The following is a 27,987-nucleotide window of genomic DNA, read 5'->3' on the forward strand; positions in this document are numbered from 1 at the left end:
GGACACCTTCTGTCCAAGTCTCAGGTAACGGCGCTACCAACAGTGAGGGACCACACCACGGATCAGCTGGGGCCTGAGGGAGATGAGTATATTCCTCGAGAATATGATGAGCGAGGAGAGAAGAAGGTTACCTCCACCGGGCACCTTCTCGGGGATCGCGAATACAATTGTCGGACGTTCTTTGTGCCTAATAGGGGAAATAAACTTTTCATACTGGCCAGGGAGTGTGCGCGGGTAAAACGATATCGAGATTCGTATGCACTTTTCGACAAGAACAGATGTTTATATAAGATCATTGCTACCGACGCCGAGAAGGAGGATCTAATTCGTCAAGAAATTATACCATATTCATATAGATCTCGGCAAATAAGTATTCTGACCGCCAAATCCGCGTTTCGCCAATTTGGCAGCAGGGTCGTGGCGAACGGCCGACGTGTCCGGGATGACTATTGGGAAGCAAAGGCACGGAAGCAAGGATTTACAGAAGATGACCTTGCAGAGCAGAAGAAACCAGGCGCTGCAAAGGGCAGAGACACTGCTGCTGCGGGAGCAAGCGCGTCTACATCAATGAACTTTAGCCACGAAGGAGAAATTGTCTCCGCTCAAACAGAAGGATCCTTTGATACCCACGCTGAACGACAGGCGGCCTTGCCTGGCATAACTCTTGCGCTAGAAAAGCTCGGTATGATAGGAGAATATAGCAACATCCAAAGACCACGCGAAGAGGTCTCTAGTCATTCACGCCATGATCGGATACAGGGAACTCAGTCTACAGAGTTCCTGACGCAAACGCATCGTGATGCGGAGAATATCGAGCTTATCGGCACAGTAGACGTGAAAACTGACTCCTTGCTCGAGCGGCACCGGAGGACGCCTCAGTTGATTGATTGTACAAAACTAACACAATGTACACTTGCCGATGAGGGACTCTCTCCTGCTCAGGTAGCACAGTCTCCATGCGCGTCCGATAGTAGCGTGCAAGAACGATCAGTGTCTCAGCAACAAGAAAAGATGCTGCCTCCATCACTGAAATCCATTGACTGGACGACTGAGTTGGCAAGAGCTGTGGGAGCTGCATATGAAGCTGCTTACGGCTCTGCCTCAACTTCTCCTTCTCTGCTGTTGAAGTTGTATTCAATCTTTGATGATGAATCCTTCCTAGCAAGCGAGTCGATCTCCGATGTTGACGAGGAAAGCTTCATTAGTGGGGTCTCCCAACATGGGCAGACCGGTAGGACATCTAGTGCTTCCGGTAATCTGCACGACGCTTGTAGAGAGTCAACTCCGATCCCGTCGGTATCAGGGATCGGTGGCTACACTGGGGCTGGACAAAGATCTGACCAGAGTTCTGAATTCCCCAGGGTAAAGGCCACATCGTCCAACTTGCATCCATCCAAACGTGTTATTCGGAGATTAAGATGCCACTTCAATGCTCGGAACTCTCAGAAATATTGTGTTACTCGCGCAACCGGGAACAAGTATCATGTTTGCGCAAAGGCCGGATACCTAACTGTTACACATCTCAAGTAAGAATGCTTTTGATTAAGCGAGGAATCTGTACTAACCCCTCGAAGACAGCATAATAAAAGTACACACATGTCCAGTCAATGTACTCGATGTGGTAGGCTATTTGACCTGGCGAAAGATCAGAAAGCACATGCCCGTTTAGAACCCAACAAAATGTGCCATGTAAAGCCAGAAGAGGAATGGCCAGGCAGTGCTGAAGCAGAAAGTATCAACGACAAGGTACAAGAAAGAATTCGCAAAAAAATCAGCGCACGCGGATACCAAGAGCTGGAATCTAGTACTAAAGATGCCTTGGTGTTATGGGTTTCTGCAAACATCACAGAATATGTCGGCGATAATCCCACTTCACAAGACAAGCAGGAGCTGAAAAACTGGTACTTGATTTGGTTGGCATTATTCCCCGGTATTCCTGTCCCAAGCCAACCTTGTAAGTTCCATTCTCCTAGAGCCATCAATATTTCGTATTGATTATCCGCAGTTTTTGACGGTCCTTCCGAGGCATCAGCCGAAGACGAGAGGTTCCTCCAGGTATTTCAAAGTACAGTAGAGGATCGAATGGCACGCCAGCAGATGACGTCGATGCCCCCAGGACTCGTAGACGAGATACTTGAGCGTATCCGAGAAACTCAAGTTATCATGCGAACGATGTCGCAGGCAGTCCAAAACAATACGCCTAGAGATTTTGGACAGGATAGTCCTCCTATGAATAGCACACAACTGTTGCCCTCTCTATCTTCCTCCGAGAGTATCCGTTCAAGAAGGCCAGAGCATAATCTGGAGGGCCCGGCACCTAAACGTAGGAGAGATGACTCCCAGCCGTTACCAGTAGCCAGCTCGTCTACAGAGGGAGATATGACTGCGCTAGAAACCTTGCCACAATACTCTCAGTATAATTCTGGCCCACAGCTTGGTACAGCACCTTTTCAGAATGTAATGGGCCTCAACCTTGACAGCTTTGTCAACGACCCTTGGTCAGCAAGTGCGCCAAGGTTCAGCGACATGGGCCAACCTTCTTCCCATCCCTTTCCATACTCCGAATCCGATCCCCTGATGCAGCCATTCCTCGGTGAGTCCAGCCTGGTATTGGAGCAAGATTATTGGTGTGCCGATACAGATGGTCACGCTGAAATCTATGATTTGGCAGAGACCATAAACAAGCCAAACGGCACACCCCGGGCACGGAGGAAGCGATAGGTTTAGTTACAGCTAGATTTGGCAGGTCCGATGATTCAAATCCGACTGGTTGTTACGGACAAAACAAGTGGCATTCGAAACACAATATTTCTTCCATTGCTTACATACAAGGTAGGAAAATCAACATGCCACATAGGGAAAGGCTTTATGTATGTTGACAAATCTTGTATGAATCGTAGAGTTTGTATCGCGTGACACACAGACACAGAAATGACAGCATTTATCATTAATATATAAAGCGTGTGATTCTGATATGTTTTATGAGAAATAAACATCTAGACACACCACGTCTCAAACTTCAACTATATCAATTCATGGCCACCCACCTCCTGACCCTATCCACTACCACATCTCCCAAACCCTCGGCGGCAACACCCCCCTCATAACCCCCCAATGCCCCAACGCGCTCTCCCTCTGCCACCCCTCAAACCCCGCCCTACTCGCCCTAGTAAGCACCCTCATCTCGCCCTCCTCCGCTTTCTTGAACGCACTATCCAGCACCTCATGCTGGGGCACCAAAAACGCCTTTCTGGCCCTCGAGTTCAAGAAATCCGGGGCAGTCGGATACGCGAACGCGATTTCTTCAACCGGGGTCCTGGTGCAGAAGATGACCATGTTGGTGAAATCGCGGCCTTCGTCGGCGATTTTGGCGGCGGAGGGCGCGGGGGACTCGCGGAAGATGCGGCAGCTGGGGAAGATGGTGCGGATTGTGGTTGTGATTATGCGGGAGGGGGGGAGGGTGAGGTCGCCTGCGTAGTTCTACAATTTTTATTAGTATGATAGGGGGGAGAAAGGGAGGGGGGAGGTACGAGTGCAATGACGCCCCAATCTTCGAGCATGTCGTAGAGATCCTGGATAAATTCCAACGTGAAGAGATCAATTGGCTCAGCGCCGCCCGTGAAGACGTCGTGGACGATGTAATCGTATTTGGTTCCCGCTCTGGCGGTGCGGTTTGCGAAGGCGACTGCGTCTTCGATGACGGGTGTGTGGGTGGTTGGCAGGGCGAAGTATTTGGTTGCGAAGCTGTGGACGACGGGGTCAATTTCGACGATTGTGGTGTTGATGCCGTGGGCGATGAATGCAGCCGGGGTGGTTCCAATACCGAGACCGCTTGATTCTATTAGATATGGTTCTTGAAAAGGGGATGTGGACTTACATGACAAGAGCGCTTTTTTGACGATAAGGAGCTGGAATTTCAACTTTTACCAATCTCACAGCTTCTAGCATTACGAAAACACCGTAAATAGGCTCGTTTGGTCCTTCATCTCTTGAAAACCATTCTCCGCCGAGGAGACTATGATCACACCTCATAACCCTAAATCTATTCTCCGCGCTCTCGATAATAGAAATATACCCCGTAAGCGATTCTTGCCGATCAACTAACGACCATCCCATCTGCTGCAACTCAGCATTAAGAGAAGCAGTACTATATGGCGTAGGTAGATGAGTATTGAAAATCGCCGTATGAAGCACCGCGGGCAGTGTATACAACAACAATTTCGAGGGCGAGAAAATCGCATATAACCCCGTAAGCAGCAGAGAAAGTCCGATTCTTGTATGCACAATCGAACTTCCAATCGCTCCAGAAATGTAATTCCCCGAATAGAATTCCACAGCTTTATAAAAAGCATAACTCGCGATCCCAGGCGTAGCATCTGAAAGCCATTGCCAGCGTCCGGGGTTCATATCCAGATCTTCCAGCACCGTGGCCGTACAACTCACGCTCAAAAACAACAACGGCAAGAAACTCAGAGTCTCAATAAGAATCGGTCCATATCTCCCGCCAAAAGTCCCGCTGAATTTGCAAAGGAAGAATTGAATAACAGGAATATACGCCGCCAGAACCGGCAACAGCAAAATCGGCTTAACAGGAATCCTCCTTTTCAAAAACAAGTTCAAACTCCATCCCAGGAAACACGCGCTCATAACACCCTTAGAATGGTAGGTTGAACTCGGTATCGAGCCATACACCGGACTCAGACTGAGTAGCGAGACGTTTGAGTAGATGGCCGCGAGTGAGAGGAGGGTGCCGGATTGGATCAAGACCCAAGCTTGTTCGCGCGCCCATTTTGCGGTGGTTTCTTCCTTTGCCTTGGAGGCGAGAGCTTTGAGTTCTTTTTCAAAGTTTTCTTGGGTGAGGAGGGGGTCGGTGGATTGTGGGATGGGTATTTTGGTGGTTTTGCCAGGTGACTTGGAGGGCTTTTTTGAGGGTGCCATGATGGTGGTGAGAAGGAATGCACCTCAAGGTGACGACCAGCGCGGTTTGAATTCAGAATATAAATGAGCGTATGAACAGTTTATTCAAGGGAGGGACTGAGAATTGAGTTTCCTTTCTTCAAACATGTTGTGAGGTCTGAAATATGGAAACGTTGCGATAGCGAACGACAGGCCATTGCGTTGAGCCTGAAACACTGGCCAGATGGCGGGGCGGAGTGGGGCGGAGGTCCAAACAATCAGATCACGTGCACGATGTATTGATGATAAAGATTTCATTTCTGCACCTCTTTAAACTTACGAAGTGTTTATTATGAAAATCAGAACGGAAAGCTAAATTCAAGTGAGGTATATGGTAAAATTATATTGGTAAAATAATAATGCACGCAATGCTATGCTATGCTATATGGATAACAGGTGTTATACAGGATGCTACAGGATTGTTAGCCAATGAAGCAGCGATAATTCGTCAACATCTGTCAGAGGAGAATAGACTTACCCATCGTTGCCCTGCGGACACGAGCCCAACATGAAAACTCGTGACCCCGCGTTGAAAAGAATTTAAAATGTCCTCAGATCTTCTCTCCCTCGAGAATTGGTTTGGCTTCCGCGCTATGCCACCATCCAGACTCCGTTCCAGGGAAGCTATAATGGTCCATGCTGGCAGCCTTCATCTCGACACTGTAACCAGGATCCATTGGTGTCTGGTAATAACCATCTTTGATAACTGATGGATGTTCGAAATGCTCGTGAAGATGGTCAACATACTCCAGGACACTCAACTTTCCACTGACACAGACATAATCGATTGTGCTGAGATGCTGGGTATATTCAGGAAGTCCGACACCACCACTGTGAGGCACGATTGGGACATTGAATTTCTTGGCCATGAGGAGTACGGCAAGAACCTCGTTGACACCACCCATTCGGCAAGCATCAATTTGGCAGACATCAATGGCACCAGAGGCGAGAAGTTGCTTGAAGATGACACGGTTTTGGCACATTTCTCCAGTCGCAACTCCGATTCCATCAGGGCGGAGCGCATCACGGATAGCCTTGTGACCGAGAATGTCATCAGGAGAGGTTGGCTCTTCGATAAACCATGGCTTGAATTCTTTGAGGTGTTGCATGTACTCGATGGCTTCTGGAACGGACCAAACCTAGAAATATCAGTACCAAACCCGGGCATAGTGTAAGTGAACTCACTTGGTTTGCGTCAACCATCAAAATGTTTCCTTTGTCATAACCAATGACTTCTCTCGCAATTGTCAATCGTTTCCGATCAGCCTCCACCGAGGTACCGACCTTCAACTTGAAATGTCTGTATCCCTTGGCGAGTGTCTCTTGCAACAATCCCTTCATCTTGTCCTCTCCATATCCTAGCCATCCAGCAGATGTGGTGTAAGCTGGAACAGCCTTGCTCTCCAAAGCATCCTGAATACGTTTCTGCTTTCCTCCCTCTTCAGCCTTCAACATGGCAATAGCCTCATCAGGGGTGATTGCGTCGGTAATATATCGGAAATCGATGCACTTGACGAATTCCTCTGGGCTCATATCCGCAACAATTCTCCAAACTGGCTTGTTCAAAGTCTTTGCCCAGAGATCCCAGATGGCATTGACCACTGCTCCGAGAGCCAAGTGGATGACTCCCTTTTCTGGTCCAATCCATCTCAATTGTGAATCGGAAACGAGGTAGCGCCAGGTCTGTCCCCAGTTCTCGACGAGGGAGGAGAGGGTTCGACCCTTGATTCGATCGGCAACGTTGTCGATGGCTTTGCAGACAATGTCGTTACCACGGCCAATTGTGAAGGTCTGAAATAAAAGTTAATAGGGTTTCGGAATGTGTTAAAAGAAGGTCCATACCATTCCATGTCCAGAGAACTTGGAGTCCGTCTTCAAGATGCAGTAAGCGGCAGAATAATCTCCAGCAGCGTTCATAGCATCAGAACCCGTCTTGTCGAGCGAAGTAGGAAACCGCACATCGCGGGTATCCCACCCTGTAATAGTAACTTCCGCCATTGTGTAAGTGCCGACTTGAAGTATTCAAAAAATATCCAACGTAATGCAGACACAGAAGATCAACAGGTACCAAGCAGAAAAAGACAGCCAAGGAAGAGGCTCAAATAATGCCAACAGAACCAAGAACTGTTCCTACTTATATACACGCGCTTCCTCTGCGCAAAATAAATACTCCGATTGTTAGCAGAACAATGGGGGCCTCTAATGGAGGGGTCGTTTGGAGGGGAAATTATAATGACGCTGATTGATGGAAAATTGTTCTCTAGTGCGATTGCGGCCATGACTCGGGCTTTTCGCCGGTCCAGACCACGCCGATGTGGTTTGTGACTTTGTGGGGGGAAACATCGTGGGGTTCTGGGGAGATTATTTGTTTGTCATGTTGTTGCTGAGTGGAAATGATGAGTTGACTTTTCTTCTTCACTTGTAATGCTCGGATGACTTCCCGAGGTTGGCTTTCGCTCACCCCTGCTGCTGACCTTGAAGCGGCTCATTTCCTCCTCGTTTGTCCTCCCCACTTCAACACCATCACCAGTTGAGCAACTCATCTCACAATATCGACGAATCCTCCATCCCATTCGGTCAGAACTTCGGCATTTCACACCGCAAGTCCCACGTTCACTCTCAATGTTACAGAACCACTGTCAAGTGACCAATAATCCTCTGACGCAAATTCAGCTGTGCTGCGGAAACCCATCATCGAGGCTATGCTTCAACAGAATTTATCGATTATTTTGGCCCCCTCAACCGGGCTTACGGCTTGTCTCAGAAATGATCGTCGTTCCCGTTATGTTGTTCAACTGCTTTGGATGAATTCTGGCTTGAAATCGATTTTTGAATTGGGGTCGGAAGTCTAATATCAAGAGACGAGGTATATGTGATACTTGAGATGGTGGATGTTTTTGATATATTCGTCGTATGGCCTGGTGGTCATGTCGATGGCGACCAGCTTGAGAAAGGCTGTTTCTACTCTTCTTCTTCGTCTTGTGCTTTTTCATACTTCTTGTAATGCCTCAACTACAAGGGCTAGCAGCAGTGACTGGCTTAGTCGTCGCCTATAACAGCTGTGCTGTTGCCTATCAAACCTGGATAGAAGCTAGTAGTGATCGCTGGGACGACGATTATAATCAATCCCTGGACAGGTCGTTGATGGCGGGTGGATCAGAGATTCAGTATGAATATGAGATGCATTGTTCCAGACTAGGACCAAGATTCTCTTCGGGTGATGGTACGATCCCTACGACGTATTTGGTGTAGAAGAATGTCGCTAAAATTGTTGAAGCTATTGCAAGCTCTCAATTAGATCAGTGTCTTCTTCAGATCCAGCAAATGTCTTCGATGCTACATTCCGAATGCGCTCTGCAAGACTATACCTACCTACCAAGTTCCGAATACATACTTTCAGTTTCCGAGAGCACGAGGTACTCAGTGGTGACCATCTTGCAAGATTTATATGATCGTCTGGCATTCAGTGGCCCTCTACCTCAGTCGTTCGTTTCTCCACATCACAGGAGCGCAATACGTGGGTCAGTAGATTCAGAGACGCAGAGAGATCTTGTTCGGAGACGGCCAAGGTCGAGCGATTTCTAGGATACGTTGGAGAAGAGCAGACAGATTCAACAACCTTACACTTATGAATGTTTTCAACCAGAATGTGGTTGATGTTTCTGAGCATTTATTGGATTTTCTTAGGAGATCTTAGAAAGAGGGTACATTATACTGGTGAGGGTTATATTCAGAGAACGAGAGATAAAGAAAGGAAAGATGAGTGGTGTGAAGAGAACAGCTCGAGCTAGCAAGACGCGTACGGCAGGTTCGTTCACTAATATATATCTCGAAGATAATCAAATAATATTTAGTATTACCAGATACGCTGCTGATTGCAACACTTCAACCTCGTGGATTGATTATCACCCCTAATATCTCAAACGACTAGTCTTCTCGTTATCATTGTCATTTATGGCTCTGAAATCTACTCAAAGCATTGGCAGGACTCCACATTTAACATTACACACCTGGTCATCCATTACCCACCGCCAACAGCCCACCACTTTCACAACTTCGCCTTTCTCCCTAACTTCAAAACCTCTTCTACCAACTCACCAACCCTCACCGCAACACCAAAAGAATAAATATACCCCGCCCCCTCAACCCCATACGCATGAACCGTCCCGCCAACCCTCTCAACCCTCACACCTCCCTTTCTCCCGGGCCTAAACCCAAGCACATCCCTCACCTTCCCCTCCCTCAGTCCCTTTTCAACATCCAAACCCCCGAACGCATCACCCGTAAGCCGATTGACTCTCCTAAGTATATCACTTCTCAAATCCACATCAATGTCCGCATCAAGTCTCTCACTCTTCACACCCCCCATAATCACACCTCCACTCCCCTTCCTAGGAATCACATACGTGTATTCACTCCCCTCAAGCATAACACACTCCGCGAAATCGGTTTTCACGAACATCGTCTGCCCTCTTACCGGCCGCACGGCTTCATCATGCGCGAGTTCCCTTGCACCAACACCACTCGCATTAACCACGACCTGCGCGCCTACTATACTCTTCGCATGCTCCAAACTCTCCACCTCCCTCCTCACGAATCTCACGCCCGTCCCCTCCAACCGCTTTCTTAACCAAAGCAACAAAATCTCAGGATTCATACACACAGTCTCATACTCCCTCACCTTCAACCCCTCAACTCCCCTCTTGCCCTCACACCACCCCGACATCAAGTCTTTATACCACACCTCCTCTTCATTCTCAAAAAACTCAGTCATATGATACACCCCCACTCCACAATCATCTTCACGTTTCGCGAGGTCCCAATAGAAGCGGAAGGAATCCTCTTGCATTTTGCGGAGGAGAGGGTTGGTGGTGTTTTGAGGGTGGAAGACTGCGCCTGCCCTGATCTTTGTTAATTTGAATGAGTGATTGAGAGAATGAGATGAGGTGAGGTGGGTATTTGGAAATATGAAGAGGGGGAATACCAAGGACTAGCCCACGCCAACCCCAGATCTCCAGGAAGGTCACGGGCGATGATTGTAACATTGTATCTTGAAGCTAGAACGTAGGCGCAGGCTAACCCTGTGATACCGGCGCCTACTATCGCTATCTTCGGTTTTGACATGTTCGTATATGTGTTGGTTTGAATCCTTGAAGTTTGGGGATTTATGAAATCATGGAAGAGCGATGTCGGATATGATTTGGACTCGCTTAATGTATTGAAAGCATGGGAGAGATGATAAAGATGGTTGATAGCTTGTGGATAAGTCTGGGTTGCATCGTCTTGAGAGTGGGGAAGGGCGTGGATTGACAGACACGTGATGTAGTTAGTTGCTTTTGTAGTCCCAAAGGACCAGAATAACTCTCTCAACATAGTGAGCTTCGCTGCAGGAGCTTGATACATTCGATTTGTAAATATACAAACCAAACGTCCAGTCTAGTCCAGGTCGATACCTCTTGGATTGCTGTTGGTACACGCTCTCACTCGAAATTCCCTGCAGGATAACGATGATAACATCGATTAAGAGTCGAAATCTTGGGCTGTTTGATAGATTACGAATCTGTAATATCGTTGATAACGGAAGTACAGCTCTCATCCCAAAACGACTGAAATGACACCAAACGCGACTTTTGACTCACTTCCTTGAACCATGCTTGATGTATCATCACTGTTTCAACGTCAAGGAGAATAACTGAGTAATGGTAATCATTCAGTAGGGTATCAATTAGCAAACTCATTGCCTTATCCAAGCTTAACCGGAAAAAAGCTAAATATCTTCTTGTTTGATCATGTTAAATCAATGCAAGGCGCTAATGACTCCATCTCATCAGGCAACCAACATCGCAGGCGCTTCGTTGCTCGACATGAAGGGTCACTAATACTTCTTTCATTCCATCGTCTCCTAGAAATGCTCCTCTCCTCTCTTGACTCGCTTGTTATCCTGGAGATCCCTCCTTCATCGCTGTTGCCGTAATTTACTTTTCTCAGCGATAGCAAGTCTCTTAACAGGCGCCATCGACAAACGCCTTGGTTATTGGTATCGCGTAAATCGAGTCGTAATCGTCAAATTAGGCATCTACCTTCGTCTTTCCTCAGTGAGTTATACAGTAACCTTTCATTGCATGTTTATCGTTCGACGCCTCCACGTTCATTTAGTCGTCCGCTGAAAAGTACCTCTTCTGCTTCCCCTTCACTTGCTGAGCCATCATCTCCGGGGGATGAATGTGATGCACGACATGTGGTCGATATATCGCATCAACAGGAGGCATCCTACAATTTCATTAGCCATATTCTCCTGGCATCTCCACCCAACCTCCACCACCGAACTCTTCACTTACCAATCATCCAAACTCAACGGAAAGTACTCATAAAGCAAATCCGCATTCTCAACCGGACTGCCAACATGCGCACCACTTTTCTTTCTCATCTCAGGACTTCGATCACCAGGACGACCGCCATGACCTGTGCTGTCCTTCCTTCCGTACTCATCATCAGCAAGCGAGAGGTCGATAGGAGAAGCTTGTGATGTCTTTTTTAATGTCGATTTTGACTCAGAACTCCATCTTGTCTTTGGGATTGGTGGTCTGACTGGTGCAGACAATGCTGCCTTTTTCGCAGGCCTGCTCGTTTCCGGACTCAAGGTAGAAGTGCCATTGTCCTTGCCATTTGTCCAATCCGGAATGTCCAAAGACTGCCGCACATGTTAGTGTATGTCTTATCCGTCCACTTAAGGTCGTATGAAGAGCCTACCTGTGACTGGTTTGTGTAGAATCTGTAACTGCTATTAGTGACTCCCGGATCAACTTTCACTTGTGGCGTCTGCGGAACATCATTCGTAGTCTTCTGCTTGGAATCCAACTTCTTCTCACTCAACGGCACATCTTTCCTACTATCAAAATTTCTCGGACTTCTGCCCCGCACAATAATCGGTCCACTTTGTATCTCTGCCAGCTTGACCACTTCTCCCGTCGCGGTAGTCGCCATAAGATTGATTTGAATGACATAGTGTTGCTGTAGACCTTTCCTCCTTCCATTGTTGGCCGTTGCATGCTTGAACTGTAATCTCTTCCAGGCAATCGGTATTGTGACTGTAGCCGGATCCAACTCTGGGTTTATACTTAAATCCAACGGCCATTTGGCGGGTGCTGCTCCAGCTTTATCCTCGCTCGCAGATCCAGCAGACGTTTTCCATGGCACAGATATTATCTCCGTACTCTTCCCTTCTATACTTTCTAGCGCCGAGATCGAAGCCGTCAAATCGTACAAGGGGACTTGCTGTCCCTGCTCATTTAACACATGTGATATGCTCCGCGACAAAACCATCGAGCCCGATATTTGAAACAGGTTCCGTCGATAGCAAGTCAATTCCATTGGTCGCCCCGTCGTCTCCCCTCCAAACACATCTTCCGCAACAAAGAACATGCCATAAAGCTCTGCCGTCATCTGAGGCCATGTTTGTCCACGATCATCCAATATCGGTACTTTCATTATCGGCGCTCCAAAGCCCAGAAGCTTGTTGTCAAGCGCCTGCGACGGGGTCTCGCCTTGTTGGGTATCATTATTCGGTTCGAGGAGGGTATCAAATTGCGCCGACTGGTAAGAAAACGGGTCGTCAAATGTACTCGAGAAGGCATCGGATAGTTCGTAAGAGGGCGTAAATGGTAGCGAGGGGACATTGGAAGACAGATCATCTCTAGTGTGCGCGCTGTGGAGAAGTCAGTGCTGAAGCATTGCTAGGCAGTTACAAGAATCTGGGGATTGGTGTGGGGATATACATTGATGGCTGGTTGACGTACAACATGCTACTCGGCTCTCCAAAATTCAGATCATGATCAAATACATCCATTGGTACCATATGCCCGGCACCTTGAGCGCTCAAGCGCAAGATGTCGTTAGGTGTTGTCGTCGACATGGTAATCGTCTCATAACCCGCCATGCCTAAGTTTCGGACCCTTGATTTTAGCAACTCGGAACTTGGTGATTCTGGAAGGATGGTGCATGTGATATTGCAATTGCTCTAAGCATTATCGTGGAAACATTCGAACAGAACAACCTGGGGTGGTCGTCTTTTGCAGGGTCAAATAAAAGAGTGAGAAGAAGCCACGGCTGAAGCAAGCAATACGTCGGCGCAGTCGGTCGGACTTGGAGCCGTTGGTAGAAGATGATTTCGTGGAAGTACAAACTAAATGGTCATGCAGTAATAGGATCGCTTGTGAAGCTGCTGGGGCCGTCTGATCATAGGGTGATCCGGCGAAGCCAGAGGCGACGATAGGACTGACTGCGTTGGAGGAGGATGGAAGATGAGACGAGGCAATGAAAACAATTATGTTTGGGGCTGAAAACAATATATTTGATTCATGATGAAGTTGCTTTGAGGTGTGAGGTCAGTCAGTCTTTGGGGAAATCACAAGAAGGAGAGACAGAGGCTTGAGAGGCTTGAGGGGCTTGAGGGGCTTGAGATTGGCCCGAACGGAGCTTGGTCGGTGAGCTCGGCAGCTCTCCCCCGGGGTGTTCTGGCGCCGAAACTTATCTGGAAAGAACCTGGAAAGGAAGCTTCGTTATCTCTGGTGTGGGGAGATCCCTGAAGGAGTCGCCTCTTTCCACTTCTGAATATTGGGTTCGAGGAATGACTTAAGCACTTGCGTTTGTCACCTTACATCAAGTCTTGCAATTTTGTTCAACCAACGCGACGAAGACCACAAGTTCCAGAGCTTACGCCCACGAGATCCCCGTCACACGTTTAAATTGTGGCTTTCTCTCCATCTGGCAGTGCCGATAGTGACCCACACCAATATCTCTTTCTCACCCCGCATTTGGTGGTTGGATGAGACTTCGAGGGTACCATGCATGCCTGTTCGAAGAATAGCATCACGCGCAGATGAGCAGGACCGAGATGGCTTCTGGTAGGCTCGTCTAGACCTCTAGAACGAGTAAAGAATCCGTAAGGTAAAAGACAAGTACTTTGTAAAGCACTGTTCCTGAGCCGTTAGAAAGTCCAAATTGGGTCAAATTGCCGAAACCCCTTTGGCAAGGCTGGAATGCGCAAACTATGTACAGTTGATTGCTTAAATCCTTCCTCCATATATATATATAAATGAAGTTGAACCATGCTATTACCCCGCAGAACTCCGCCCAATGCTATGCATTCGATATTTCCAGAGGAAATAGTCGTAGAATCAATAACTATCCGGCTATGCAAGCGACTGCCACAGCAGCTCCTAAAAGACTACTCTCTTCCGCGTACATCAGCTCTACCAGTCCCGGCTGGCCCCCAGAGCTCTGTACAAGGGAATCTATTTGGCTCTGACACGACTTTCTAAAATCTGGGTAATTTTCCATCACTGAGCCGTTGTACGCCACGAGTGTATGTGAAAGCTTGTCTGCTTGGATACCCTCTGCTATGTTGCGCATTTGCCATAGACCATGTATGCCAGCGGCGACAACACCACTCGCTCGATAAGCGACGTGTGATGCAATCTGACGGATGGCGAGAATGTCGGAGTGGGTAGGAGGGCAAGATGACGGGTGTTTGGAGGTAAACAATTGGACGGCATTCGACAGAGTGGCACTGGTATCACTGTTTTCATGTTAGCTGATGCAATTGTAAGACGAAACAAAAACCCACGATTCAATGTGCGACAAAGTCTCTGTCTCTAGAGAGTATCGCTCCATCAGACTCGGCGGTACAATCCCACCCATGAGGCCTGCTGTTTCAATGCCCTCAACAAGTATCAAGCGAGATATCTCTCCAAGATAGCCACCACTAACGAAATGCTCTAATGGTTGGAAATCGGGTCGCGAATGTGTTGCTAACAGTGCTCTATCCCATCGAGTGTACGGTAAGATGCCGCTACCAAACATCGATAACTCTGTATTGACAATAACATGTTTGGCGGACTCGTGCCAACTCGCTGGTCGAACTCCAAATTTCTCCTGTGAGAACATGTGTACTGGAAGATGCACAGCAGCATTAACGCCTGTACCGAGGATGAGTGCAAAACGGGTGGTTTGGTCCAGATATGCTTTTGAAAGTAATGTCGCTGAGGAATCGTTTACAATTGCGTCCAATTGTACATTGAGACCAATCCTAGAACAAGACTCTTGAATAATATCACCAAGATCTCGACCGATCAATCCATGTGCAGCCAAGAAATTCTTGCCCATTTCTTGAAGCAATCCACTTCGAAGAGATGTTTGTCTAATCAACTGTCAGCTGATGTAAATAATATTTAAAGCAGAAAAGACTTACTCAATTGGAAATGACCAGGACATGCCCATTGATAACGGTGCTTTGGACATATTGTTACCTTCATTTTGTCCTGACAAAGTTTCTGCGATTCTCTTGGCCATCCAGTCAAAGAAAAGAACTCCTTTCAGCTGCTTTACATCACTCGTGATTTTGAATGTATCCCTCTTCAAAATGACACTTCCAGCACCCTCACTTTTCCTCCCGAAAAGTTCGATCAAGGCGATGCGGAATGTTGAGCCTCCAACATCCAAAGCAAGGTAAGTCCCCCGTTCATTGCCATGGGGTAATTGATGATTGTACGACGGTAACATGCATAATGGATTATCCAACAGGCTCTTTCCAAACTGCTCTCTCAAGCCGTTTGACAAAGCCACCAGATTTGGCGTTTCCTTGGATTTCCGAAACTCATCCTCAATGTTTTTCAAAAACTCTTCGATTTTGTTGTTTCTCTCAGCCGCACCCCCCTCCTTGTTGACCTTATCGCCCTTGATGACTGACGGCGACAGCCAGATGTTGAGTATGGTTTGAAGAACAGACTTCGTTCTCAGCAAGCTCCTAATGAAAGCAGCATAGAAGGCCTGGCGTACCTTGTACATTGCAGAAATGAATGGCTGCATCTCATCAAGCGTTGACACATATAGAGGCTTTTGTACTAGACGGCGCTATGCGGCGCGGCTACCGTAACGATGTCAAGCGTCGGGTTGTTGCGCTCTCTATGCTCTGATACTACTCCATTCGTAGTTACATGCGGCAAACTGAAGGGCAGGTTGAGTGGATTGGATTAGGACTGCAACAAATTTACGAAGCGGACGTAAGACAGACAATTCCGACAGATCTCTAAGAAGGAAGGTCGATAGTGGTGCAGTACGAGACGTGTAGTCTGGAAGATGGTTGGGTATGTTGGAAGGATCTAAAGCGGCCAAGTAACATGTAGAACCCGAACTGAGAATGAGTGAATGCTAGGTCTGATAGTAGGGATGTAGATGAATACGATCAATGCGCCATTCAAAATTGCAGATGATAGGATGAGAAAACAAAATTCATTCTTTTACGGCCCTTTCGGCATGAATGGCAGTAACATAACACGCCTTCTTGCAGATGCCGAACAGAAGAAAAATTAGATGAGTTTGAGACAAAGTATGAAGAAGAGAAGATGCATGGCAGCAACTGGTCCACAGAACTTCCCGTAGAGGCAGGGCTACCAGGACCACAATTGCGAGATTTGCGTGATCGATGGCCTACTAGGGGAGCCATCTTGCCTATCTTTGGGCGGGATGTCTCCAGAATTAGGCCATCGACCCTGCAACCCAACCCCTTGTGAGGGAGCAGCCGGGTCATTTCTCAGTTCCGCCTAGGCCGTTCAACCAGTGTGTCGTTTCGTTTGCGCGGACAATTGTGGGTTGAATAGTAGGACCGCCGTTGGTGATGGGGGAGAGATGCTGAAGGCAACGTTACAGTGGGAGAAACGCGATTGTGTGTAAGGAACGAAAGGTCGGCAAATGCTTAGCCACATTTCGCCTCACAAACCAATAGATAGGGTTTAGAGTTTACTCGACGCTAGCTCAACCTTACATAACATTTTGACGTGTTTTGGGTCTCCACTTCAATGTTACACTCAAGATGGCAAAGTCACGACTGTGATTGCAAACGAAATAGCGAGCCATCAGGTTACTCACAACTATTATTGTGATTGAATCACTACTGACAACTTCAATGATAGGGCTGCTCACATTGCTCACAAGGCTTCTGCAACGATTCCTCCCTGCTAGCTGTAATCTGCTTCGTTGCCCTCGCTTCAAAAAGCACGTTTGTTGAACATCACCACAGCGAGGATTCCGAGACTCTTGCCGCCTGGTACAATACCACGTTTTGACAAAATGTCGCGACTAGCACACCATACTAAGGCTCCTGGTGTCAGCAAGATGTCAAGTACAGGTACTAGCGGAACGTTGGAACGGCGTTGGTAGCTCCAGTCGTACTTCGCCGTTGGAATAAAGAATGGGATGGCGTTTAGTGACGTTCCATTCTATCCGCACGGAGATTTAGCTGTCAGACTCCATCGAATCTTGTGACATGGAGTTGATGGGTTCTGTGGTCATTGAATCAGCATCTGGCATAGAGTTTGATGGTGCTCCATGACGCCCCTCACTAGAACTTTCTCTCTAATCCTAGTATACCGCTGTCTCTCGTGTACATTTCTATCATCAATTGCGCCGTTTTCCTGTTTGTTTTAAACTCTTCATACTGAAATCCTCAGATCAAAACAAATTTCCTAGCCAGTTCTTATATCCTACACAATGAGACTCATCATTAGAGACGACCCGGCCGCTGCGTCAAAATTTATTGCCAACTATATCATTGGTAATTAACATGGAACCCCAGTATGAGCTTGTTTGACATTATCCAGACAGGATTAATACTTTTAACCCGTCAAAAGAACACCCTTTCGTGCTTGGTCTCCCAACCGGTTCCAGTCCTGTCGGCATTTATAAAGTCCTTGTCGAGAGATATAAAGCAGGCGCAATATCATTCGAACATGTCGTTACATTCAATATGGTACGCTCGTATTCAAACCATCCATGCAGGATGTGATCTGATACCCCGCATAGGATGAATACATCGGTATTCCACGGGAACACCCAGAAAGCTACCACACCTTTATGTACAAGCATTTTTTCTCTCACGTCAATGTGCATCCATCGAACATACATATCCTGAACGGCAACGCCCAGGACTTAGAAGCTGAATGTGTTGGCTATGAAGCAGCCATCAAGGCTGTTGGAGGTATCGATCTGTTCCTTGGTGGGATAGGTCCAGATGGACATATCGCTTTCAACGAGCCTGGCTCGTCTATGGCTTCGCGAACTCGAGTCAAGACTTTAGCATACGACACTATCATCGCCAACAGCCGGTTCTTTGACAATGATCTGGAAAAAGTGCCAAAGATGGCTTTGACTGTCGGTGTTCAGACAGTGTTGGAGGCCAGAGAAGTTGTGATCATCATCACTGGCGCGCACAAGTCCTTAGCACTCAAAAAGTGTATCGAAGAGGGAGTAAATCACATGTGGACTCTTTCGAGCTTGCAATTACATCCTCATCCAATGATTGTCGTCGATGAAGACGCAACTCTGGAGCTTCAAGTCAAGACTGTCAGAGTAAGAATCATACTTCACCTTTCGCTGTGTCCTAAACTAATCATCTTGCAGTATTTCAAATCTATCGAGGCAGTTGCTTCATCACAAGGGTTTGAGCAGATCCTCCCAAGCAAAGTCAGAACCGGACCTCGTCCAGCGACTAAGTCGATCGAGCCCTTGCCTGAGACAAAGCAGGAACCAAGTATCCTGTCACCACAGCCCTTGACAAGTACGCTGCTGGCAGCGCCAGCTACCGAGTATCCACTTCGAAGCATCACGCCCGAGTTGATTCCTGACAGGATGGGGAGTCGGATTGCTGCTCATTGATCGGGTGCCGGTGCATTAAAGATTGGAAAGCCGGATGAAGTTATGGCGTTTTGTAAATTTGCTTGATGTGAATATATTAGATTGGCCATGTGCAAAATTTGAGGGAGTTTCTATTTTACCAGTTCAATTCTAACGAGCGGTATGCGGCGGACACTATCACACAAGATAACCGGTTATTCAATCAAAATGTAAATACAACTAATGAAGCGTTAGTTAGCTATTCATTTAATATCTTTGGAGTAGCGGCTCTTAGTGGACACAAGTTAAACTATTTGTATATATCTGTAAGAATTCATAGAAAACCTTTTAGAAATTGCTTCACATTATATGTAACATTTTGGGTCCTCATAGTATATATCCTCGCGGAGGACAAAATAAGTGTCATTTACCTGCCTACTAATTTTGGGACTCAATAAGTCGACTTCGAATAGAGCTTAAGAAGTCTTATTTACTTAAAATAATTGACGAAACGAGTCATATTGTTCCAAGTTAATCTACTAAATACCGATATTTCGTCAACTTAATCGAAGAAATATCGCGCTTCGACTACTATTTATTTTGCCCACCGCGAGATATCGCAGAGACAGGTCTGCACATCCACCTATTTTCCCGCCAATGCATTAGTTAGAATTTAACATCATTAACGAATGTCAAAATAAGTAACAGTTCAGTCACGCCTAGCTAGACAACATGGAAATAGATGAGAACACTATACTGACGAAACAAACTTTCTCTTGGATGAAAATCTCCCACCGTCTCTTCTTTGTTTCTCAAGGTGTCAAAATACCCGCTAAGACAACAAATCAAAAACAAGGGCCCTTTTCTGACAATGCTTCCACAAAGCAACAAAGCGAAACATGACAATTTCCTTTATAACAAGGGACTCAGTTTATTGCTCCTAGCTCTGAACTTCGAAGTTCAATAAAAACACCTACGAACAAATCAGATAAATTTGGGAACAGCCGCGAAAATAGTCAGAACAAGATGGATTTCAAGCAAAACAAGAACTCTCTCATCAAATCCTAAAGCTATATAAACATTCCTTCTTACCACTTTAAAATAATCATCCAGATATCATCAGATCTCAGCATCCCAAGATTACTAACCTTTCACAGAAAACTAACAATCTCACCTTTGCTAACCCCACTCAACTTACTCAGAAACCCATCAACGCAATGGCTTCTCCATCTTTCCGCACTCTTTTCAACTCTCTCTTCGATGGTTTGAAGACTGCAGAGGAGATCGCAGCCACCATGCTCACCATCCCAAAGACCCACCCAGCTCTTGTGGTAAGCGATGGAAAATACATGGACCTCGATCTCGACTTCACAGGTAAGGTACGAAACTCATTGGTCAAGCCAGAAGCCAAGGCCGGTGAAGAGATCATCGACTCTTCCTTCCTCTTGCCCATGCTCCGCTACTCCAAGACCGTCACGCACATCACCATCACCGCCAAATTCGGCGATGATACCAGCCCTGAATCCGTCGCGGAACTCGACACACTCTTCAAGAACATGGTCTTGCTCTTTAATCAATTCGGGAAGATCAGCGACATATCCTGCTTTTTCAGCGCTCCAGAGAAGGATCCACTCAGCACTCTCCAGATTGCTTCGGTCTTCCACGCTCTGGACTTCAAGGGATGGACCTTGGAGACCAAGATTGGCAAACAGCCATGGGAGTTGATGACTCAGCACTCAGCCATCGGTAATGCTTTGTATACTCGTGCTATTGGGAAGCAGGTGGATGAATTCGTTGATCTTTTGGCGGCTGAGCTAAAGGAGAAGAACGATATTCACGAGGCTCATGAGGATGCGCTTTCTAAATGGAGCTGGTCCTAGATGCTTTTGCAGCCCCCCTTTAACTCACGCTTGATCTGCTGAAATGCGATCACCAAATCTAAAACACTTACCCAGAATAAACTTTGACACATTCTTCTCACTAAAGACTCTTCTCGTGATTATTGATAACCCCCTAAAAAAGCAATGGAAATTCGCACATCTCACAATCATGAGCTCTGGATCCTGAATTAATAAAGTAGCACATACTGCAAGCTCATGCCATAGCGATGTCATTCAGTCGTTTTGATTGATCTTCAAAATCTAGCTTGTTGAAAGCTGGCCGCCAACGAATTAACACTAATCTTATATCCTCTCTCTCAAAACCTAACATATTCTATCCTGTACTCCATCTCATCATACCTTCTTCGCAGGATGATACCCATACCCCGGAAACTGCTCAAACGCACTCTGATCAAACGTCAAAAGCGCAGGACAATTCAGAATCCCCAACACCGGATTGATCGCCCCATTAAGGATATTCAAAAATGGCGTCAAATTCGACAGAACACCGCTAAGTACACTTGGAATCGCCTGCTGAGCAGCTTGAAAGAAGAAACAACCGAGATTGTTTCCTTGTAGCAGGGTTTGGGCGTTGTAGACTCCGCCGGAGATGTCACCTGGATTGACGCCCACGAAGGAGTTGGGTGTGCCGGTGTTGCCGCCGAATTGGACGATTTCGGGGTATTTGACTGCTAGGATGGCTACATCGGCCTATGTCGTAATGGTTAGTCAAATTGTACTTGATATAAGATAGAATATATGCTTACAGCAGCGGCAGCAGCGCCGTATGGATTGTTACTTGGCCGTTTGTACCAATTCTGAGGAATTTTCTCTTGGCCTGCATTCCAGACGTGACCGTTATCTGGGCCACTAACTGCAAAGAAAGTCTTAAGGATATCTCGGTTCAAGTATCCTTGAATGTTGTCGGCGGAATGCTAGTATATCTCAGTACCACAGTGTGAGGGGTATATATGGGGATCTTACGTTGCTCATGAGATTAACAATAAAATGGTGAGCAATCGGTGGTACAAGACCTGCGAATGGCTACGCATACACGTTAGTGGATAAATAGATAGACTACAGGAATACCTACAGCAGAAAAATAGTATGGATTGTTTTGAATAGAATCAGTATGCGTAAGCTTGTTGTGGTCCCGCAAAATATCAAGCGTGTAGTTCTGAGCACTGAAGTATAGTTTATCAAATCGTGTGATGTTGAGAGACACTGCATCGCCGCCATTCAAGTACGCATCAGACTACTCAAATTAGATGATTAACAGATAATATGTGGATGTGTACTACCCGTGCTGGTGATGTGTCACTTTCATATGTATTATGCGATTTCGAAATACCACTTGGGTTGGATAGAAGACCACCCAGAAGACTTGGTGGATATGGTCCTCCGATTGACCAAGTACCGCCTGTTGGATCTCCTGTCAAGCCGATTGCAATGACCGAAAGAGCAGCGGCGAATTCGGGTCCAAAGCTGTACGCTGCGCCGAGGCCATTGACAGCTATGTCATGTCAGTTACCGAAACAACTAATATCATATTAGACGCTAGAGGTACTTACTTTGCGTGATAGTTGTAACACCACTTCTAGGAAGAAATCCATGATTTGCAGCAGCATTCAGTCCTGGACACGGTCCACGCTTATCATTTGGTCCTGGGGCAATATATTGATGAGCAGTACCAGGTCTAACATCGACGAACTGATCCGCGGCATTGAATTGAAGACTTGGGAAAGGACCAGAGTTGCCCTGTGCTTGGCTGAGGGGAAGAGTTGGTAAGGATTGACGTTCCTCTAGCATAGCTGCCATACCGGGCATTGCTGCCGCGGTATAGGCACTACTAGCAAGAGCGAAGACTCTGAGATACATGCTGAGGGGAATGTATCTGAAAATTAACTGTATCTCAGTGGTTTGTCAACAAGTTTGGGACTTTGAAATTAGGTTTATATATCTTTCACATCTGTATAAACAGTGAAGACGAATGCTCGACGGTAACTACAATTTCTTGCCAATAAATTGGCTTGAGCACGCAAACTTATCCGGTGTGCTCTTGCTGTGCTCCGTAGGGGGAAGATCCAGGTTGATGGCCATCTTGTATTGATCGTTGTCGATCTCTGCAGCAACAGACAGATCCATCTATGCATTCGACCTAGTCTTGCGCTGCTGACTCGTAAGAAGCGGAACCGGGACCTTGGTAGACGTGTGTCAGATCCTGCGTATGCATATTTGCAGTTGTATCGGAGTGAAGCTCAATCTGGTCAGCCAATGCTGATTTTGTTCGTTTTAACCTGGATCGATCGTCTGCCAGCGGCCCTAAAATTCCTTTTTCCGCTTCAAATTGTTCAACTTATGCCATTAGGCCTTGCAACGTACGTGTCTGGACGTTCTGCGACTGCGTTCTGCTACTGGATATCCGTCGTCTGCTGGCTGACGGCCCTTCAATTCCACTGCCGACTGACGTGAGTGGCATATTTGCTCAATGTAGGCACTTATTGTGCAATATAAATGGAATTTGTTTTCTCAAAATGACGATGACTTGGTTTAGGGTCAACATCAGGAATGCGCATGCAAGGCGATTCGAGGCAGATCGAATCTAGATCGATTATTTAAGCTTAACGGATGGCACATCTTCCGTTAATCCTAGATGACGATCTCATGTAGCTAAAGGCGATTGCATCCAGGAAGATGAAGGGAATTACTCTGCGAAGTGTTATCTGATAGGACTGTTGAGTGATACCCGTGGACTCGGCTGAATGATGCTAAACGAGGCTAGTATGTCGTGATTAAAAATACGGCATATTGGACACACTGCCTTAAGCTATTCCGGTAGGAAATAAAATATACAACGGAGAAAGGATGAAAATATGGATCGAATGGAAGGTATTGCTGAAGTAAGGTTCGCGGCGAAAAACGCAAAAATAAGCTCAAAACGATATCCTCACAAGCTTGGGTGCCGCCCTCACTTTCTCAACAAGCGGAGACCGATTAAAAAGATGCGTTTTCCATAGCGGTAACGTAGCCCCAGAAATTCCTTCTGGACCTGAGTATCAATAATCCAACGAACAGAGTTAGTGAGAAAGACTTGCTCTATCAGGCTTGCAGCTCAACTCCTCGAACGCGTCTAGCACGTCAAATCCCATGGACAAAAGCGTGTCTCGCTCCTCTCCTTGGACCCAGTTCAAAACACATGTGTTAGCTCTATGAGCCTTGTTCTGCTTAATTCCTAGCATAGCAAGTCCCTGGAGCACCATGCTAGCTTGGGGGCTGTTCGGTACGACTGGCGCTAGTATTCCGCCCACACTATCACCAGCGGCTTGTAAGACGGGTAGATACCTCGAGAGCTGTGTTTCTTGTCGGCAGATGATGATGGTGCCAACAAGCGCACCATCGACGGGTGACTTAGCCCGCACTACGCCACATGCTTTGGAATCCTCGAGCGCTAAACGGTAGAGTTCTAGGACTTCTGGTCCAGCATTCGCCCGGACATGCTCTAGCACTGTTTCCGAGTTTTCTTGGCCATGAATGAGATCAAAAGCAAATGATAGACGTTGAATTGTCTGCAGTAAGCCGTCTGGTGGTTGCCAATTTGGCAAGTTGCGAATGGTCAAGGTATAGAGTAAGCGTGGGGAAAGAATATCCCAGCCGTTGTTGGCAAACCATCGCTTCAGCCGCGCTCCTTCTGACAAATCGCCCATTGGAATACCAAGATAAATTCCGGGAAGACCAAGGCCCAGTTGGAGTTTCTGTATTCCAGGCTTCTGTAGCAAGGCACGCATGGCGCGCTGATGTAGGGAGTGCCCGATGGACAGATTTCGTTTGGCAGGGTCGACGAACAAAGCGCCAATCATTCCGGTCTGACCATAATAATAAGTAGAGCAGAAGCCAAAGAGGGCTTGGGTGCTACTATTTCGAACCACAAAATGAGATTCTTCCACCGCCTGTCCGCCTTCCATGACTGCCAGCTATATTTTGTTAGCTGTAAGCTTGGGGATTAATTATCACTAACTTACCAATTCAAATGAATCAGCCGTCGCGCCGGCCAGCGGACAGAATTGATTGGGTGGTGACATTTTCTCCACAGTCTTTATCAGCGCTAGGAGGCCACGTGAATCCCGGTTCTTATTCCATCCTTCGACGAGCCAACTTTGCTTTGACTTTTGTACCTTCCTACTCTTCCTAAGTGTGCCAGGGAGAGTTCCCGAAGGAGTAAATTCTCCAAATAGAGCTCTGACCAATGCTGACATGGCTGTCTCTGTAAAATCGAATGTGCAAACATATGTTCCAATCGCTTTGTCCATTGCAAAATCATATGGGGAGCTGACAGAAACAACAATCAATGACTTCTTTTTGCCTCCGGCGCTAAGCATAGAGCACATCATTGCCACATGCTTCGTGAAGCCGTTTTGGTACAAGTTCCGGTTTGCGTCTGCAGTAATGATGATGATTGCGGCAGCTCTGTTGATTAGGTTCTCGTGCACTGGTCGTACGCCATTTGCGGTGTATGAAGTGTGCAAGAGTTTTCCATGCCTCTGTCTCGCAAGCGATCTTCCAAGCTCACGAAACACACCTTCGCCACTCATAATCGAAGATCTGTGAGCTTTATCCTGTTCTGTAGAGCCTTCTCGATCTTCGGATACTGCCTTTGTGGCGGCGGAGGCTGGAAGTGGCTTGACAAGTGGTGTTAACAGCAGCAATTCATCTTCCGGGTAAAGCGTATTCGACAGAGGAAGTAAGTGCCCTTTATCTCTCATAATAGTTATTGATTTATCATATGCCTTTGTGGATAGAGAAAGATGTGCGGAATGTAAAGATGTTAGTTGATCAACACCAGTCGGGTTCAATGCCTGTTCCCAAGATGTGCACTTCGACTTGAGATGGAGTATGCGTCTTAGAGAAAGGTTGATCCTCTCTCTTGAGATCATGCCGTTTTCGATTCCGAGCTTCAGTCCTGAAATTGCTTCTTGTTGTACCGCAAAAGAACGGCATAGGAGAACAAGGTCGCATCCAGCTTCCACTGCCATTACAGTACCACCCCTGACACCAATATCATGACTCAGAGCATCCATTTCCAGGCATTCTGATATCGTGACACCATCAAAACCAAGATCGTTTCGTAACAAGTCGTCTACTACTTGATCACTCAGGCATGCATGCATAACGTTCATTCCTAGAGTCGTCAGCCTGTCATATTTTAGGTGAAATAAGCCACGAACCAGCGTTAGCTATGGCACAACCGCCAACCATCATTGCATCCAGCCCTTCTCGAATGGCATTACGAAATGGCACCAATGCTCCAAGACTAAGTTGCTCTAATGTCTCAGTGATTATGGGCATGTCGAGGGAAGATCCGAGAAAGTCCAAGTTGCCATACGACGGGAAGTGTTTCCCGCAAGTTGTGATTCCAGCATCTTTGTAACCATTCATAGCAGCGATCCCATATTGAGAGACCTCCTGGGGGTCATCTCCAGTAGCCCTGACGCCTAGTGGCTGATATCGTGCATTTGTGAGGACATCCAAAACGGGGCCCATGATCATGTTGATTCCTACTGCGAAGAGCTCTTTTCCTGTAGCATTAGCCACCTCATAGGCGAGTTCAGGACTGCCCGTGGCGGCGACCCCCATCGCACTTGGGAATTGACAGATATAATCCTCATCGTATAGACTGTTGACGCCACCATTCTCTTGATCTAGCGCAATGAGTAATGGAACTGGGTGCCCAGCATTGTGGGCGATAGTCTGCAACTCCTGAACAAGACTTGCGGTTTGCTGTGCAGCTATAACGTACCAGCTAGTTAGAAAGTGTTCTATCAAGAGTGAGTATGAGAAATGTAGTTGCTCAACAATTGATGTTTGACTTTCGAGCATCACCTAGGAGCATGTGGCAGTAATTTGGTCACTCCTTCGGCTCCGAGGAGTGATCACATCTTCGCTGTGACCACGAAGTCAAATACTCAAGCTGTGTTTGAACTTACATTTCAAATTCTTAGTAGTCAGAAGAATGGATCCCAGGTGGTGGTCTTCGATCAAAGTACGAATTTGTGGGGTGACTTCCGTTCCATCAAATCCCATGTAGAACATGGCCCCAATGGCCCTAGGTCAGAGTTAGAATCCTTCATATTGTAATCTAATTCTCTCATCATAGGCTATGATCCTCAGGATTGATGCAACAAGGTAATCAAAGGAAACATCTGATTGCAAAAACAAGCATAACAGTATTGACCACGTGAGCCCAAGGTAGTCTTCACTCGGTATGTAGGTATTCCATTGTGCGTTCTCAGGAGTTTGATCTATATCTGCGGAGTATAAAGTATAGTAGCTCACGTACCAATCGAGATCCTTCCATAACGGGTCAAGTTCATCCTCAGTAGCCTCCATGTTGACAAACGTATGGTAAGATGGTGGGTCGGACACGCCGGAGCCGAGACTACCTCAGAGGCTGTAGTAACAACACAACTACTTTGCTCTCTTTCGTGCTCTCCTCGTATACGGACATGAGCATGTTCGTGGATGGCGCAACGTCTCTGTGATACAGAGTTACGTGGAATGATCGAGCGCAGGATGCGAAACCTCAGAGTAGACAAGAGACAATGTAGGGTTTGGAGACAACATCCACAACGGTCCATAAGGCTACACAGGGTAGAACAAATGGCTTTCCGTCGGTGTCGACATTATTTGAAGTCGTCCTTCGCTTACAATGCAATGGTGTTGTTGTCAGCCAGAGCAGATGCCGTGGAAATATTTGCGGGGCAGGATCACGTGTAGTCTCTACTTGGGCACTTCACCGAGGTTCCGCCGTAAATATACTATCAAACTGCAGGAGCTCTGCGTCTGCATCTGCATCACAATTATAACGGCATCTCATGTGTGACAGTCGACCTTTCGGATTGATCTACGACTTTTCGTTAGCCGCAAACTGTGTCGTTATGGGTTCTCTTTGCAATTATCAGAGCAAGAGCTGGAGAACAATTCATAAACAGTCCCGATAAGGTTGGCAAATTTTCGGTTTGATTGGTAACTCCGAGGGCCATCATCCATGAATACTGCTGGCCACTGATCACTCCCATTTGGACCGTTCCAACACACTCCTTTGGGGCGACAAATCGTGCAATCTCAAAAGTTTGTTTGTTGGAGGCAAGGAGTTGTGTTGTTTATCGACAACGTTCCCTTCAGAGGTGACAGAACCGCCGATCCACCCTTGGATGAGACGTTACATCTCCAACGTCTCCACGATACTTCCCTCGTCCCCCAAAGCCGCTCTGCGATTCCTTTTGCGGACTTTTTATCTCTGGTATGGCAAGGCGGATACCTCCATCGGTGAAAAAAGTGGTCAAGTCATGTTCGTCATCTCGTGGTTGTATCTTTCCAGCTTATTCGTTCCGCCTGCGGCTTAGTGACCGTGGCAAGCAACGACGCTTGCGAAGGTAGATATCAACAAGCTGTATTTCGAAACTCTGTGGGTTTCATTATTATCCAT

General features: G+C 46.9%; 11 protein-coding genes across 11 annotated transcripts; 4 read left to right on the forward strand and 7 right to left on the reverse strand.

Moving 5' to 3' along the window:
* Positions 1-106: 106 nt before the first annotated feature.
* On the forward strand, positions 107-2,721 carry GLAREA_00033 (uncharacterized protein; the record flags this gene model as incomplete). Its single annotated transcript, XM_008084793.1, has 4 exons — positions 107-126; positions 195-1,526; positions 1,575-1,954; positions 2,006-2,721. 4 exons carry the CDS (start codon positions 107-109, stop codon positions 2,719-2,721), a joined length of 2,448 nt encoding a protein of 815 aa, XP_008082984.1.
* Positions 2,722-3,063: 342 nt separating this feature from the next.
* On the reverse strand, positions 3,064-4,938 carry GLAREA_00034 (S-adenosyl-L-methionine-dependent methyltransferase; the record flags this gene model as incomplete). The annotated part of the gene is made up of 3 exons (XM_008084794.1): positions 3,064-3,480; positions 3,531-3,831; positions 3,878-4,938. 3 exons carry the CDS (start codon positions 4,936-4,938, stop codon positions 3,064-3,066), a joined length of 1,779 nt encoding a protein of 592 aa, XP_008082985.1.
* Positions 4,939-5,507: 569 nt separating this feature from the next.
* On the reverse strand, positions 5,508-6,954 carry GLAREA_00035 (Enolase C-terminal; the record flags this gene model as incomplete). The annotated part of the gene is made up of 3 exons (XM_008084795.1): positions 5,508-6,095; positions 6,142-6,747; positions 6,799-6,954. 3 exons carry the CDS (start codon positions 6,952-6,954, stop codon positions 5,508-5,510), a joined length of 1,350 nt encoding a protein of 449 aa, XP_008082986.1.
* A 1,005-nt stretch (positions 6,955-7,959) lies between these two features.
* GLAREA_00036 (uncharacterized protein) lies at positions 7,960-8,208 on the forward strand (the record flags this gene model as incomplete). The annotated part of the gene is made up of 1 exon (XM_008084796.1): positions 7,960-8,208. One exon carries the CDS (start codon positions 7,960-7,962, stop codon positions 8,206-8,208), a length of 249 nt encoding a protein of 82 aa, XP_008082987.1.
* A 796-nt stretch (positions 8,209-9,004) lies between these two features.
* On the reverse strand, positions 9,005-10,080 carry GLAREA_00037 (Nucleotide-binding protein; the record flags this gene model as incomplete). The annotated part of the gene is made up of 2 exons (XM_008084797.1): positions 9,005-9,857; positions 9,941-10,080. 2 exons carry the CDS (start codon positions 10,078-10,080, stop codon positions 9,005-9,007), a joined length of 993 nt encoding a protein of 330 aa, XP_008082988.1.
* A 1,028-nt stretch (positions 10,081-11,108) lies between these two features.
* On the reverse strand, positions 11,109-12,892 carry GLAREA_00038 (p53-like transcription factor; the record flags this gene model as incomplete). Its single annotated transcript, XM_008084798.1, has 4 exons — positions 11,109-11,226; positions 11,295-11,647; positions 11,707-12,661; positions 12,753-12,892. 4 exons carry the CDS (start codon positions 12,890-12,892, stop codon positions 11,109-11,111), a joined length of 1,566 nt encoding a protein of 521 aa, XP_008082989.1.
* Positions 12,893-14,139: 1,247 nt separating this feature from the next.
* GLAREA_00039 (Actin-like ATPase) lies at positions 14,140-15,801 on the reverse strand (the record flags this gene model as incomplete). The annotated part of the gene is made up of 3 exons (XM_008084799.1): positions 14,140-14,533; positions 14,582-15,154; positions 15,206-15,801. The coding sequence occupies 3 exons, from the start codon at positions 15,799-15,801 to the stop codon at positions 14,140-14,142; spliced, it is 1,563 nt and encodes a 520-aa protein (XP_008082990.1).
* Positions 15,802-17,502: 1,701 nt separating this feature from the next.
* On the forward strand, positions 17,503-18,666 carry GLAREA_00040 (NagB/RpiA/CoA transferase-like protein; the record flags this gene model as incomplete). Its single annotated transcript, XM_008084800.1, has 4 exons — positions 17,503-17,566; positions 17,613-17,761; positions 17,815-18,360; positions 18,412-18,666. The coding sequence occupies 4 exons, from the start codon at positions 17,503-17,505 to the stop codon at positions 18,664-18,666; spliced, it is 1,014 nt and encodes a 337-aa protein (XP_008082991.1).
* A 1,175-nt stretch (positions 18,667-19,841) lies between these two features.
* On the forward strand, positions 19,842-20,504 carry GLAREA_00041 (uncharacterized protein; the record flags this gene model as incomplete). Its single annotated transcript, XM_008084801.1, has 1 exon — positions 19,842-20,504. One exon carries the CDS (start codon positions 19,842-19,844, stop codon positions 20,502-20,504), a length of 663 nt encoding a protein of 220 aa, XP_008082992.1.
* A 354-nt stretch (positions 20,505-20,858) lies between these two features.
* GLAREA_00042 (Cloroperoxidase) lies at positions 20,859-22,382 on the reverse strand (the record flags this gene model as incomplete). The annotated part of the gene is made up of 6 exons (XM_008084802.1): positions 20,859-21,215; positions 21,272-21,439; positions 21,489-21,548; positions 21,598-21,759; positions 21,806-22,017; positions 22,076-22,382. 6 exons carry the CDS (start codon positions 22,380-22,382, stop codon positions 20,859-20,861), a joined length of 1,266 nt encoding a protein of 421 aa, XP_008082993.1.
* Positions 22,383-23,581: 1,199 nt separating this feature from the next.
* Positions 23,582-26,888, reverse strand: GLAREA_00043 ((Trans)glycosidase; the record flags this gene model as incomplete). The annotated part of the gene is made up of 5 exons (XM_008084803.1): positions 23,582-24,475; positions 24,524-25,680; positions 25,727-26,287; positions 26,486-26,604; positions 26,839-26,888. The coding sequence occupies 5 exons, from the start codon at positions 26,886-26,888 to the stop codon at positions 23,582-23,584; spliced, it is 2,781 nt and encodes a 926-aa protein (XP_008082994.1).
* Between the last annotated feature and the right edge of the window lie 1,099 nt (positions 26,889-27,987).

The sequence above is a fragment of the Glarea lozoyensis genome (assembly GCF_000409485.1).
Source record: "Glarea lozoyensis ATCC 20868 chromosome Unknown GLAREA3, whole genome shotgun sequence".
Classification (NCBI taxonomy): Eukaryota; Fungi; Ascomycota; class Leotiomycetes; order Helotiales; family Helotiaceae; genus Glarea; species Glarea lozoyensis.